We start from the raw sequence: 15,402 nt of genomic DNA on the forward strand, positions 1-15,402 counted from the left end.
AATGTTATATATGCAGCATTATTTACAAGGCTTAGTGCTGTAGAGGGAAATGGGAAGTATGTCTGAGCTATGTGGTAGGATGACAATTGTACTGTTTGAGCAATAAATATGAATATATTGTTCCATGTTGCTGTTCCTGCTTCGTCTACACACAAAAAAAAAAACATACATTTTGATTAGGCGGTTGTGCACGTTTGAGCGCCACTCGGAGACAAAATCAACTGCCGAAATAGTGATGCTCTCACAGATGTTGCCGCTGTTAAATAGTTCCATCCATCCATCCATTTTCTACCGCTTGTCCCGTTCGGGGTTGCGGGGGGTGCTGGAGACTATCTCAGCTGCATTCGGGCGGAAGGTGGCGTACACCCCGGACAAGTCGCCACCTCATCGCAGGGCCAACACAGATAAACATAACATTTTAAATGTTATACTTCCGCCCCCCCACGCGACCCCGAAAGGGACAAGCAGTAAAAAATGGATGGATGGATATTTCAATTCAGCAAAAAGAAAAAAACGTACATTTTGATAAGGAGATAAATGCTTTTATCTTGGTCAGGTCCGATTTAAAATAACAGGCATCTCCGATTGTATGTATATATGTGTGTGTAGGTGTATACATATACATACACATATTTATATGTGTGTGTTTATATATATATATTTATATGTGTGTGTGTATATATATATATATATATATATATATATATATATATGACCCTGGATCTCAGGAAACAGAGTGGACCGACACCAGCAGATGACATGGCACCCCAAACCATCACCCAACCATGCAAATTTTGCATTTCCTTTGGAAATCGAGGTCCCAGAGTCTGGAGGAAGACAGGAGAGGCACAGGATCCACGTTGCCTGAAGTCTAGTGTAAAGTTTCCACCATCAGTGATGGTTTGGGGTGCCATGTCATCTGCTGGTGTCAGTCCACTCTGTTTCCTGAGATCCAGGGTCAACGCAGCCGTCTACCAGCAAGTTTTAGAGCACTTCATGCTTCCTGCTGCTGACCTGCTCTATGGAGATGGAGATTTCAAGTTCCAACAGGACTTGGCACCTGCACACAGCGCAAAATCTACCCGTGCCTGGTTTACGGACCATGGTATTTCTGTTCTAAATTGGCCCGCCAACTCCCCTGACCTTAGCCCCATAGAAAATCTGTGGGGTATTGTGAAAAGGAAGATGCAGAATGCCAGACCCAAAAACGCAGAAGAGTTGAAGGCCACTATCAGAGCAACCTGGGCTCTCATAACACCTGAGCAGTGCCAGAAACTCATCGACTCCATGCCACGCCGCATTAACGCAGTAATTGAGGCAAAAGGAGCTCCAACCAAGTATTGAGTATTGTACATGCTCATATTTTTCATTTTCATACTTTTCAGTTGGCCAACATTTCTAAAAATCCCTTTTTTGTATTAGCCTTAAGTAATATTCTAATTTTGTGACACACGGAATTTTGGATTTTCATTTGTTGCCACTTCAAATCATCAAAATTAAATGAAATAAACATTTGAATGCATCAGTCTGTGTGCAATGAATAAATATAATGTACAAGTTACACCTTTTGAATGCAATTACTGAAATAAATCAAGTTTTTCAAAATATTCTAATTTACTGGCTTTTACCTGTATGTATATTTGTAAATATATATGTATGTAAATTAGCTGGATACAAAAAAAATTTAACTGCAGATATGTTTTTCAAATGAACTCTTTTATATGGATGTCATGTGAAAACAATCTCTTTAAAGTTGGCTTATTTTATTTTATGTGAACATTTCCACAAAAACCACTCGATAATTAATAAAAAAAAATATTTAAAAAAATGTATGTTAAAAAACGCAACACACCAGAGATCTCACACCCAAAATCTATTAAGCAAACATAATAAAATCATGAAATGTAAAATAAATAATCAAATTCTAAAATGTTTTCTAAATTCAAAAACTAATTTGCGCCTGTATTTTTTTATTCAAATAACATCTTAATTCCCAGACAAAAATAGAAAAAGCACTAAGTCATTGGTAGTATTGTACATCACCAACTGTCCAATAGATGGCCTCCTACTGCTACATAGCGGCTGATCTATTGCAGAAGACCCTGAACTCTTGACACGTCCTTAGAACCTACCGAAAACACATGGACTCGTCACATGCATTTTGTATGACACATGTCAATTGAGCATCTCCTTAGAAACTAAACACTGGGCTGACTTCATAATATGGCGATCAGAATTGGTTTCGCCCCACATATCCCCTGCAACATTCATTAGTGCTCGTGAATTATTAAGCAGCACTATCCTTTTACCACATACGTGTGTTTGTGTGTGTGTGTGTGTTTGAGCTAAACACGCTTCCTTTACTCTCAGCCAGTGCTTTTTAATCCTGAGTAGAGCACAGCAGCCGTAGACCGCTACCTGCCTGTGCGTGCTATTGTTAGCGTGCACGTGGCATCAAAACATGCGCGAGTATGTCTCTTGATGCACAGAGGAATTAGAAGTGCCACAGCCTTTGTGTGATAACCAAGCAGAGATTAGTGCGTCTCCTTGTTCGACAGATCTCACTAAATCTCATTTGCTGACAGAGGGTCTGATAACAGGCTGGGGGAAAAAAACAACTGTGATACAAGGGCCACTGTTGAAAGGGATCACGTAAATAAGACTGTAAACAATCAACATGTTTTATTCTAACTTCATTCAAATACTTGTAATATCGGTAATGTTTTGATGTTATGAAAGGAAAAGTGCAGTCTTGTATTGACAGGCAAAACTGAGCAATCCCACGACCACCTGAATATAATTGCTACTGAAAACTTGATTATGTGTATTAATTTACAGTATCTGTACAACAGACTGTGTTAGATACCGTCTTTATATATGCTTTTTGTTTTTTTATTTTAATTCCTGTGATTATACATAATGTTGGATATAGAGAACATACAAACCCTTCCATCCATCCATTTTCTACCGCTTATTCACTTCGGGGTCACGGGGGGTGCTGGAGCCTATCTCAGCTACAATCGGGCGGAAGGCGGCGTACACCCTGGACAAGTCGCCTCCTCATCGCAGGGCCAACACAGATAGACAGACAACATTCACACTCACATTCACACACGAGGGCCAATTTAGTGTTGCCAATCAACGTTAGAATAATTGTATCTAAGTTATCACGAAACTTTGTGTTGCCATGAGTTCCCGGCGAGAAGACAAAAGCTGTCTTTGAACCTACCAAGAAGAAGGCTTGTAAAACTCCACTGTGTAGGATGGGAAGCAACATGAAGGTGTTCTGTTTCTCTCATGTATTGTAATCAACAGAAAGACATTGTCTTGACCTGAGATCTACAAAGCGAAGAGGAAGCAGGACCTGACTCCCCTCCAGAGACCTCTTCTTTGAACTGTTTTACGACCTTTTCTGTGAACTGTTTACGACCTTTTCTTTGAACTTGTCATGTCTGTGTAATCATGTTTTGTTTTAGTCATGTTTTGTTTAGTTATTGGACTCTATAGTTTCTGGCTTTTCACTCCCTTGTCTTGTTTCCATGGTTACCCATTAGTTTCACCTGTTCCACGTTTGGACTCATTGTGCACTCTTGTTTGTCACCATAGCAACCCATTAGTTTTCACCTGTCACGTCACGCACCTGTTTCACGTTTTGAGTCACGCACCTGTTTTCGTTAATCATGTCTGTAGTATTTAAGTTCATTGTTTTCAGTTTGTCTTTCTGGCGACATCCCACATTTATGCTCTGTACATTCCTGACGCTTGTTTTCATGTCCATCCGTCATGCTGCTACTTTAGTCCAAGCCAAGTAAGTTTTTGTTTATTAATGCCACAGTTAGTGTTTTTTGTGGTTCATAGTTTCTGCCTTTGTGCAAGTATTTGTATTCATAGCCAAGTTGTTTCTCCGCCACTGTGCGCGCTTTTCGTTTGTATTTTTTTTTGATAGTAATAAACAATCATGTACTCACATTCCCGTCTCGCCCGAGCCAACTTTCCGTTGCCTTTCGGAAAAGCAAACACCCAGGACCAAGTCATGACAGAACTGTTCTGTAACCAAAGGCGATGGCTGTTTACGACCCCCTCCCTTAGAAACGGCTGTTGCCATGTAATCAGGGAAAGTCCAAATAAAAGAGGAGGCGTACAATCTTTCGTCAGGGGCGTGGGACGACACTGTACAGTGTCTACGCGTCTCTCCACTAGGGGGAGCTCCACTAACCATGTTAAACCCAGATTCCGATCTAAGAAAGGTCTTAACTCATTCTCTTTCTATGCCACATCAATGTGGAATGCACTCCCAACAGGTGTAAAAGAAAGGGCATCTCTATCCTCCTTCAAAACCGCACTAAAAGAACACCTCCAGGCAACTTCAACCCTAAACTAACACCCTCCCTTCCTCATAATACCTCTTCGGATTGTAAACAAATAATGTAGTCACTTTTTCTTATAATTTCTGATCTCTCTCTCTCTGTCCAATACTTGCTGTACATATGTACCAAGTCAGACCTACACTGTTCCAATGTCAATTTCTCTGATGATGCAATTGTTGATGACTGAAGTGTTGATACCAACCAAACTTAACCCCCCCCCCCCCCTCCATATCCCACACCCCTGATTGTAAATAATGTAAAAAATTCAATTTATATACTGTGATGATTAACTTGTGTGATGACTGTATTATGAAAATAGTATATATCTGTATCATGAATCGACTTAAACAAGTCGAAAAACTTATTCGGGTGCTACCATTTAGTAGTCAATTGTACGGAATATGTACTTCACTGTGCAATCTACTAATAAAAGTTTCAATCAATCAATCCTCAAATGTAATTCTGTCTCTGTTTAATTCCTTGCTTCTTGTCTTGTTTAATAGATGTCACCAGTGTTTGAACCTGACACCCTTTATTTGTTGAATCACAAATATTGAAATTCAACGATTTGGTGCATTTGCAAACCGCTAAAAGTATGTACAAAGCAAACTATATCCTGCTACCCACGAATGTACAACAATTCTTCTCAACAAAAGCGGAGAAACACAACCTTAGAGGAAAATCTCATTTAAAACATTTGTATGCTCGTACAACACTTAAAACCTTTAGCATATCAGTATGTGGAATTAAATGATGGAATGGATTAACCAAAGAAATCAAACAAAGTACCAATATGATTCAGTTTAAGTGTTCACAAAGTACACAGAACAAGAATTATGATGAATATCTTGAACCTTTTTAAAAAAAAAATTTTTTTTATTGAGACATAAGATAATTTATGTATTTTTACTTACTATAGTATATTATTTGTTTATTATTTATTTGTTCACTGTTATGCTACAGAGAACAGGGAAATAGAATCCAATTGCTATGGTATGAAAAGGGGTAGGATTAAATAAGCTCTGCTTCTTCATACTCCTTTTCGGACGTGCTGTAATGAAACAACTGGAAATATGTGATGAATTACATTGTATTGTATGCATGTTGGAAATAAACTGAAACTGAAACTGAACTGAACTGTGTACTTAAAACTTCTACTAGATAGAACGAAGAGCCTGTTAATTAGATTGAGCACTACTGCCACCTGGCTGCAGGCTTTTGTGACATTCTAACATGAATACTATAGAACAAACTCGTTACCATGAGGGCCACATCACAGTTATGGCTGCCTTCAGCGGGTCGTCTGTAACATTGGATGATACATGAATATACATGTATAAGGATTTGCCTCATTATACAGGGTGAATAAAAAAAGAATAGCATGTATTCAGTTCTCAAGCATTGTCATTGATACAGGAGTTATCCAGGTTTTATTGGGTTACAATTTCACCGTTGCAGGCATGTAAACCTTTCGGCGCCGTTCAATTGTAGGAAGACGGCGTGTTTATTCACTCTCAAAATGGCGGCTCCTCAACAGAAGGCGTTTTGTGTGCTTAAGTTTGCGAAAACAAATGCCAATGTCACGGTGCATAATTTGGTGGTGGTTATATTGAGCACTTGTAAAGCATGACATAAATACTCAAAGTTATGTTCAACACACGTGGGGTTTTCTATTGTTTTTCATTGTTGAAATATCGAGTGATAATTTTGGCGTAATCTTTTTAAATTTTAAATTGTACCTTTGTACAGTATTATTACACGATTGCCTATGCATTTCAGTATGTATGTTTTAACGTGCATTGTAAAAAAAAATATTTAAAAAAATCATGTAGATTTTATGGCAAAAAACTGGCAGCTCAGTTGCCTGAATTTTACTGTAAAATTCACAGTGGTTTTTAAAGTTAAAAGTTAAAGTCCCAACGATAGTCTCACACACACACTATGGGACCCATTACCTCCCTGCTTGGCACTCAGCATCAAGGGTTGGAATTGGGGGTTAAATCATCAAAAATGTTTCCTGGGCGCGGCCACCGCTGCTGCTCACTGCTCCCCTCACCTCCCAGGGGGTGATCAAGGGTGATGGGTCAAATGCAGAGAATAATTTTGCCACACCTAGTGTGTGTGTGTGTGACAATCATTTGTACTTTAACTTTAACTAGGTGAAATTATCCTCTGCATTTGACCCATCCCCTTCTTCACCCCCTGGGGAGTGAGGGGAGCAGTGAGCAGCAGTGGTGGCCGCGCTCGGGAATCATTTTAGTGAATTAACCCCCAATTCCAACCCTTGATGCTGAGTGCCAAGCAGGGAGGCAACGGGTCCCATTTGTATAGTCTTTGGTATGACTCGGCCGGGGTTTGAACTCACGACCTACCAGTCTCAGGGCAGACACTCTAACCACAAGGCCACTGCGCAGGTATTTACAGCATATTACTGTAAATTGAAACACAGTAACACTGTTTTTTTTTGGTTTTTTTACAGTAAACTGAGCTACTAGTTTTTACGGTAAAATCTATTGTCATTCTTACAGTGTACAATTTGATAGATAACTTGCTTTGTAATAATTTTTATAGGTCGGATATTTAAGTATTTATTTTAATTTTAGCACAATAACATGTTAGGAATGTACTGTATGATAACATGCGTTGCATTATTAGATATTTAAGTTCAAAATATATGCAATGGCATGCGGTACATGTATTCTTTAGGTCAAAATGAAACAAATTAATATATTTAGTAGGAAAAATAAAGTAGTTTATTGACGTATATTATTTGCATGCTTTTGCTGGCCATATGAAATGATCCAGCAGGCAACATCTGGCCCTCGGGCCTTAAGTTTGACACCAGTGCTATAGAATGAGTGTAGTAGACACAAATAATGAAAATCTCAGCTGCTATTGGAGAAACACTGCAGTAAGCAATGATTACCACACACAGGATCATGACTATTGGATTGTCGTTTAGTGGTAAAATAGATAATAAAATCATTCATTGTGGTCAAATATGAATTTAGTTACACTACACTTAACAGCAGATCAGCTCTCATTGTGTACCTAATGAATGCATTTTTCACAAAATGCATAGAAGGGAAAAAAAAAAAAAAGCTGAGCTTTGCCAAGTAACATCAGGCAGCTGCTCCACCGTGGCTTCACCTATTCAAACGCGGTCAAATGTAGGTGAGACCGCTGATAAGTAATCATACACTGTTCATTGTAGCATCAGTATCCTTAACTCTGGGATGTGCCCCAGCAGCGACACGCTGCCGGTAACACGAGCCTCTCTTTTGGACATATGGCAGACTCAAAATACCCACAGCCAAGGTGAAATAAACACGTGCTTTATGTCACTGCTCGGTTCTTGTACTTCACTAAACAATAATAGTGGTAAAATAAGAAAATAAACTATGTGCACATTTACCCTATGTGAATCAGGACCCATTTATGCTCAAAGGTGTATAAAGGTTAATTATGGGGGTTCTACAATAGACCAAGCGGAAAACAGAACATATTCGAATTTTGTGTCTAACATACTACAAATATGATATACAAATTCATATAATACAGTTGAATATTGTAAAATATATTTTTGAAGATTGTAATAATTGAAATTTCTTGGAAACATTTTGTATAGTGTATGTCACTTCAGGACTTATTGGGTTAAAGCAGGCCTGGGCAATTATTTTGACTCGGTGGGGCCATTTTGAGAAACAAAATGTGTCTGGAGACGAGTATATCTATTTTTAGGAACACTATTACAAAACCTCACAATAATGTCTGATTGAATGCTAAAAACGTTAAAAAACGGAATGGAATTTTATATTTTTTTACTGAATGAGACACCCGGAATGTACATGAAAATAAAGAATGTGGGCTATACAATATTAACTACGAACGATAAAACACTGAATATTGACAATATATGAACGCCACACCACCTCTCGATCGACATATTTTACCATCAAGCGAAACGCAACAAAAATGCAACAAACACAGCGAAATATGAACGCGAAGGGTAAAAAAAAAAAAAAAAAAACTACGATCTGATATATCTGATGTACCATTAAGCTTTACAACTTTGTTGTAAAAAATCTCCTTCCGCGTCGGTCCCTGACACCCGCATTTCAGGCTGGCCGCTCTAGAAACACTCTGTGGAAACGCTCCCTACCCACACTGCTTGGTGCCTCGTCTGAGCTGCTGTGACTTAGATTACCATAGTAACTAATTAGATTACCATAGTAACTAGTATATCATGCAAAAACGCAGATTCCAACCATTGAAATACTTTGTATAGTTCAAGATTTACGGTCATTTGAAAACATCACTGCACATCATAATGGCAGCTACAGTTCCAACTTAAAGATCGAAAAAAAATGTTTTAGGAATGTCCGGCGGGCCAGATTAAAAATCTTAACGGGCCGCATGCCTTAATTTGCCCAGGTCTGGGTTAAAGTGTAGAATACCGCTGTATATAAGGGCTGTTGGTCCTTCTAGTGAAATCATGTTTGGATGGTTTTAATTTAAAAAATGTTTTTTTAAAGTCCATCTGCTGGCATGTACGGCCAAATACTGAAAAAGTACAATTTATAAAATGCAGAATTTTATTAATTTCAGTTTTTGAAGGATATTTTCACATGTTTACATGATCAATCCCAAGAGCCTCTCTTTAGGTACATTCAAAGGCATAACAGTATTAGAGGAACTAGGAGCATGATGGCTCGGAACTGTAAATATTACCTCAGGAAAAACTACATTTAGACAATCTGCCTTTTCCGTCACTGTCAACTATGGAATATGTTACCAACAGAAATCAAATTATAAACAGATATTAATATGTTCACAACATAGGGTTTAAATATAGGCATAAAGGAAAACAAAGCTGTAACTTGGCCGTGGTTGTAATTGTTTTTTAAGGTTTCACCTTGTATTTTGTATTTCATTTCCATGTGTGTTGATATTGATTGCATGCTTTTATCGTGTGTTAGACTATGGTATTAGTTGAAATGCCGCAGCTACGGACAAGAGTTGGAAATTAGCATTTATATAAACTTTAAGTACAGCACATCAGTTGCAATAATTGTGTTGAACTGTATCGCCTCTAAAATATACATACAAGGTGTGTCCAAAAGTTTGGACACACCTTCTCATACACAACACAACTGATGGTCCCAATCCCATTGATAAAGTAAGATGTTCCACTAATCAACCCTGATAAGGCACATCTGTGAAGTGAAAACCATTTCAGGTGACTACCTCTTGAAGCTCATCGAGAGAATGCCAAGAGTGTGCAAAGCAGTAATCAGAGCAAAGGGTGGCTATTTTGAAGAAACTAGAATATAAAACATGTTTTCAGTTATTTCACCTTTTTTTTTTTTAGTACATAACTCCACATGTAGTTTTGTCATAGTTTTGATGCCTTCAGTGACAATCTACAATGTAAATAGTCATGAAAATAAAGAAAATGCATTGAATGACAAGGTGTGTCCAAACTGTACTGTATATTCTATTCAAATTTAATTTATTAAAATATAAAACCTAAATCTGAAGGGAATTTATTTTGTATTCTTGAAGAGACAGTAGCAGTAAATTAACTTGAATCTTTACCAAAAAGTTAAATATCAGTGGCTACATGCCAATATAATGCAATATCAGTATACAGTATATTACAATCCTGAAATTAGAATAATCCCTTTTTGTAGCAATGTGTGAGCAGTTAAACTTCCTAATGAGCAAGTTGATTTAATTAAGGTGCTGTATAAATATTGTTCGGTTATAATTATGTCAAACAGGGAAATATTTGTATGTATATCAAGGTCAAAAATACAGTCATGTTCATATTATATATACAATTCACTTTTGTCCCGCTATCGTTCTTTTTAAAAAAATATATAGCATTTAATGTGTTTCTTTGCTCATTTAAAGCTTGTGATTACACACACGCGCATTCATTATACAAACATACACATACACATACTGTACATATACATTCACTGTACAAACATACATATACACATACTGTACATATACATTCACTGTACAAACATACATATACACATACTGTACATATATACTCACTGTACAAACACATACACACATTCTGTACTTATACAAGTACATATGCATACATACACTCATGCACATAATCACGTTTCATCAAACATATATTAATGTTGTTGCCCTAGGGTAAACTGGGTATAACACATGGCACACTGACAAAGCTTAACCCATTGTTACTATAACAATCTACAAGGTTAAGGTAGGTTGCTTCTCTTTCTTCCCCTCCATTTTTCTGCATTCTTTCGTATCTCAAGTTATCATTACGTATATGTATTGTTGCATTTGAATAACTGTATTGTTGATAATAAAGGTAAAGTATTGGTATTGTTCATTATCAATAGCGCTATTTCTATTGGTATTTGTATTGTTCCATTTGTAGTGTAATAATGCTCATTGTCATTTCTGTATTATTTTTTATATTCGCTAACTGCTTATTTGCTATTACTTTTACCATCATATTTGTACATGTCGTATTTGCTGATGTTGCTCTGTTGTTGTTGCTGTTGTTGTTGTTGTGTTTGCTGTTGTTCTTTTTGTCTCTCTGTCTAATCCCCCTCTTGTCCCCACAATTTCCCCCTCTGTCTTCCTTTTTTTTCTCTTTCTATCCCCTCCTGCTCCGGCCCGGCTGCACCAAGTGATAATATAAATACATTTAATAAAGTCAAATACAAATAAGGCAACAAGTGAAGTATCCTACACTTCTCTTTTGTGAAGTAAATCTGAACAGCCGATATGGGCATCTACATCAACTATATGATTTGCCTGAGAAGCTGGACAGGACAAAAAAATTAATTAAACTGCTGTCACCCAACTTTAGAGCTCCATTTTTAATTATTTTTTTTACAGCTTCTATCATGGCATTAAAATACACATAAACAAATGTGCTGATATGTTGTTAAAAAAATGTGTCTTAGACTTTGCAAAAAAAAAGAATGCTGCTGTACCGCATAATACGATTCATGCTATATTGCTAGATATAAGGACAGCGTGTTTTTATTACACAAGTTACATAATATATTATAATAATATAGTAAATGAGCTTCCAGCATCATGACTGCACAAACACTGTAATGTTTTCCTGTGAGTTCCACAAGAGGGAGACATACTATACCCTGACTCATCTTTTAACACAACAGGATACACACAGGTGGATTCACAGTGAACTTAACAGAGATCCATTCCCATTATAGCTTTAAAGCAGATGCTGCGTAAAACTAAAGCTTCTTACAAGGAACACAGACTGAGCAAATTTATGACAATGAACATTTCAAGGAGTGACGGGGAAAACAACCAAAGCGCATACAGAGAGGTCTGAGCTGAAGTACCATACCTGGCTGTTAACCATATATGTTTTTTTGAATTATCATATTTAGTTTGAGACAAAAAAACAACCAAGGTTGCAATGAATTATATATAGATTGGGAAAAGAGTGGGTGAACATGTGTAGTGTTTAAGTACAGTAGTACCTCAACTTACGAGCTCAATTGGTTCTGTGATGGAGCGCTTAACTCAAAACATGCGTATCTCAAATCAAGGCCTCATATTGAAATTAATTTAAATACATTTCATAAATGCTTGGTCCCTGCGATGAGGTGGCGACTTGTCCAGGGTGTACCCCGCCTTCCGCCCGATTGTAGCTGAGATAGGCTCCAGCGCCCCCCGCGACCCCAAAGGGAATAAGCGGTAGAAAATGGATGGATGGAAATGCCTGGTCCCCAAAAACAGTACAATTTTAACAAATAGCATGCCTTTTAAAAAGATAAAACTAACTTTAGATAATACATATTGTATAAAACAATACAATATGTACTGCTAAGAACTATACAGTAGTTTGTTGAAGTAATGTAATAATAATGTACATATACTTTGGATAATGGACTTCTACAGTTTCTTCTTCCAGGCTGATTCTCCGTCAAATACACAATCAGCAGCTTTTGCATAGTTTCATGGATACATGTCCGCCGTTTAGATGTCATTTAACATCCTTTGCTGGCATTAGACTTATTCTGTTTCAAAACGGTGCAGACGATTTATTTTTCCAATTCAATGAATATCATACACTTCTTCTCAGCACTGTAACTCACACTCACTTTCACCTACTCAGTGGCCTAGTGGTTAGAGTGTCCGCACTGAGATCGGTAGGTTGTGAGTTCAAATCCCGGCCGAGTCATACCAAAGACTATAAAAATGGGACCCATTACCTCCCTGCTTGGCACTCAGCATCAAGGGTTGGAATTGGGGGTTAAATCACCAAAATGATTCCCGGGCGCGGCCACCGCTGCTGCCCACTGCTCCCCTCACCTCCCAGGGGGTGATCAAGGGTGATGGGTCAAATGCAGAGAATAATCTCGCCACACCTAGTGTGTGTGTGACAATCATTGGTACTTTAACTTTAACTTTTTTTTCCTTCCATGGTTGGAAAACAAAGTTTGGTAAATCTCAAGCATTAAGCTAACGCTAGCCAAATGTTGTGTACTGATCCTATTGTGATCTTTGCGATGCCAATTAATGACAGGGCTGCTTGTAACTCAAATTTTTGCTTCTAACTTAAAGCATCACAATTAGACACTCTTAAATTGAGATACAGCTGTAGCTTGCTTCACTAAAAACACTGAAAATATATGTAAAAGAACACACACACAGATACGCGTAGACAACCATAATCTAATGTACACTCAGCTTTGACGGTCATTGTTGGGAGAAAAAAAAGATCAAAGTGGGTCTGATCTACTACTTACGCGTCAGGTTCGGGCTCCTTGTCATTTTGGGACTTTTGCTGTGGCTGAAGAACATTATTTACCAGCTCAGTGATCCCACTAAAGGGAAACCACCTGTTCAAATAAGCAAATAATCGTGACTGGTACATCATGGCGTGAGAAATAGATTCTGTTCTGGGAGGGAGTTGAAGAAGCAGGGGTGTGATTTCCAGGAAGTGAACAATACCTGGGCACATTCACCACAACCAGAGAGTAGGCCGAGACATGGCAGAGAAGCGACGAGTGCAACAATAACAACCAGAAAGAGTGGGGAAGAAAGAGGAAGCAAGAAAGCTCGACAGCCAATGGAAATGAGCGCAGCACCAAATGCTCAGCTGAGGAAAGGAGAGCCACTATAGGGGTCAGGTTTGCCCAACAACAGTAGATTTGGTTAAGCTACATCCACAGTACAGTAAAGTAGCACAACTGCATCTAGGACAGTGAATTTATTTCGAGGCTGCACAAGCCAGTCCAGGTGCAAACAACACACAAGGTGAGAAATAACAGCCACAGACATTGGGGAAGGTTGTAGGACTTTGTTTGGAATAATGCTGATTGGAAAGGAAACGCCATTAATGTCATGAAAGTCATCCGCATAGCACGGGGGTCAGCAACCCGCAGCTCTTTTGCGCCGCCCTAGTGGCTCCCTGGGGGATTTTTTTTTTTTTTAAATAATTGAAAATGGAAAAAGATGGGGGGAAAATATTTTTTTTGTTTTAGTACACAAACCTTCCCAATTGTTAGAAAGCCCACTGTTTAACATGTTTAATGTTTAATTGTCCTACTAATTTGGGCCGTTCTTGAACTCGCCATAGTGTGGACTGTGACGCAACAGTTTGTTTACATGTAAAATCTCCCACTCCTTGGTCTCATTCTGTCCACCAAAAGTTTTATGCTGTGCGTGAATGCACAAAGGTGAGCTTTGTTGATGTTACTGACTTGTTGGAGTGCTAACATGCTATTTAGGCTAACTGTATGTAGATATTGCATCATTATGCCTCATTTGTAGGTATATTTGAGGTCATTTAATACTTTTGTCCTCTTTGTATACAATTTAGTTTTGCATGTTTCATGACACATAATCTGTGTGTAATATTGCCTGCATTTCAGATAGTTGTTGATGTGCCATGTTGTTCCAGACCACAGCAAACATTACTTAGCTTGCCAAAGATTGTAATAAATCTATTAAAAGAAGACAGCCTGTCGTTTCCTTTAACTTGGACACACACATCTATACCTTTGGCTATTAAAAGCCAGTAATTTCCAGGAGTTAGCTCACCTTATGAGTAGCCTCTGATTTATTAATGGTTTCTAATGTTGTAAAATTGTGTAGAATAAATATTAAATTTCAACATTTCTGTCAACGAAAAATTTGTTTCAGCCTGCAACACATTGTCATTTTGATAGTAGGCTAATATAGCAAATATAGACACTTACATCATGTGTTGCTTTCATTTTAAGATTTATATATGGCTTTTCATTTTTTGCGGTTCCAGATAGATTTATTTTTTGTATTTTTGGTCCAATATGGCTCTTTCAACATTTTGGGTTGCCGACTCCTGGCATAGCATGATGACAAAGTGCAGCTGTCTCACTACAGCATGCTGCATTCCAGGACTTTAGTGACATTTCTTTCCTCTTCCTCTCAGACAAAGGAGGAGGGAGCCACACGAAGCACACAGCACCGAATGACAAGAAGTGTCAAAGCCTAGAGCACTCTGGGTAATGTCGTTTACTTACTGTGCCGACTGAGGCTTTGGTCCTTCTTTGATCCTACAATATAAACAAATGAAGGGGGGAAAAAAAAAAAGATGCACAACTCAGCGCTTTAAGAACACAAACAGGTGAAGAAAACACAACAAAATATAGAAAACTCATGGGAAATGATGGTGAAACTTTTTATGTACCGTATTTTTCGGACCACAGGGCACACTGGATTATAAGGTGCACTGCCCATGAACAGGTCTATTCAAGTTTATTTATCATAAATCGCATTAAAGGGGTCATATTAGGTTTTTTTTTCTACATTTAAAACACTTCCTTGTTGTCTACATAACATGTAATAGTGGTTATTTGGTTAAAATGTTGCATAGATTATGTTTTACAGATAATCATCAAGCCGCTTTCTGACCGTCTCTTTAGGAAGGGCAGTTTTGTGGGCGGTCTTATTCACGTGGCTCCACTTCGTCTTTTCTCCCATCATCTGACAGATATAAGTTAGAACTATA

At 38.0% G+C, this 15,402-nt stretch overlaps 1 protein-coding gene across 21 annotated transcripts in view; it reads right to left on the minus strand.

The window, feature by feature from the left end:
* Positions 1-15,402, minus strand: part of rims2a (regulating synaptic membrane exocytosis 2a) — a 343,114-nt gene that overhangs the window by 265,648 nt on the left and 62,064 nt on the right. For 15 of the 21 annotated variants that reach the window (XM_061949179.2, XM_061949168.2, XM_061949150.2 and 12 more), the window contains exons 2-3: positions 14,915-14,947; positions 13,157-13,249 (exon numbers count right to left, since the gene is read on the minus strand). The exons of 5 other annotated variants lie outside the window; for them this stretch is intronic. In XM_061949179.2, coding sequence (XP_061805163.1) covers positions 13,157-13,249; positions 14,915-14,947 — 126 coding nt within the window. The remainder of the gene's footprint in view (positions 1-13,156; positions 13,250-14,914; positions 14,948-15,402) is intronic. One more of the 21 variants, XM_061949186.2, reaches the window with a different exon arrangement.

This window comes from Nerophis lumbriciformis, linkage group LG04 (assembly GCF_033978685.3).
Source record: "Nerophis lumbriciformis linkage group LG04, RoL_Nlum_v2.1, whole genome shotgun sequence".
NCBI classification, from domain to species: domain Eukaryota; kingdom Metazoa; phylum Chordata; class Actinopteri; order Syngnathiformes; family Syngnathidae; genus Nerophis; species Nerophis lumbriciformis.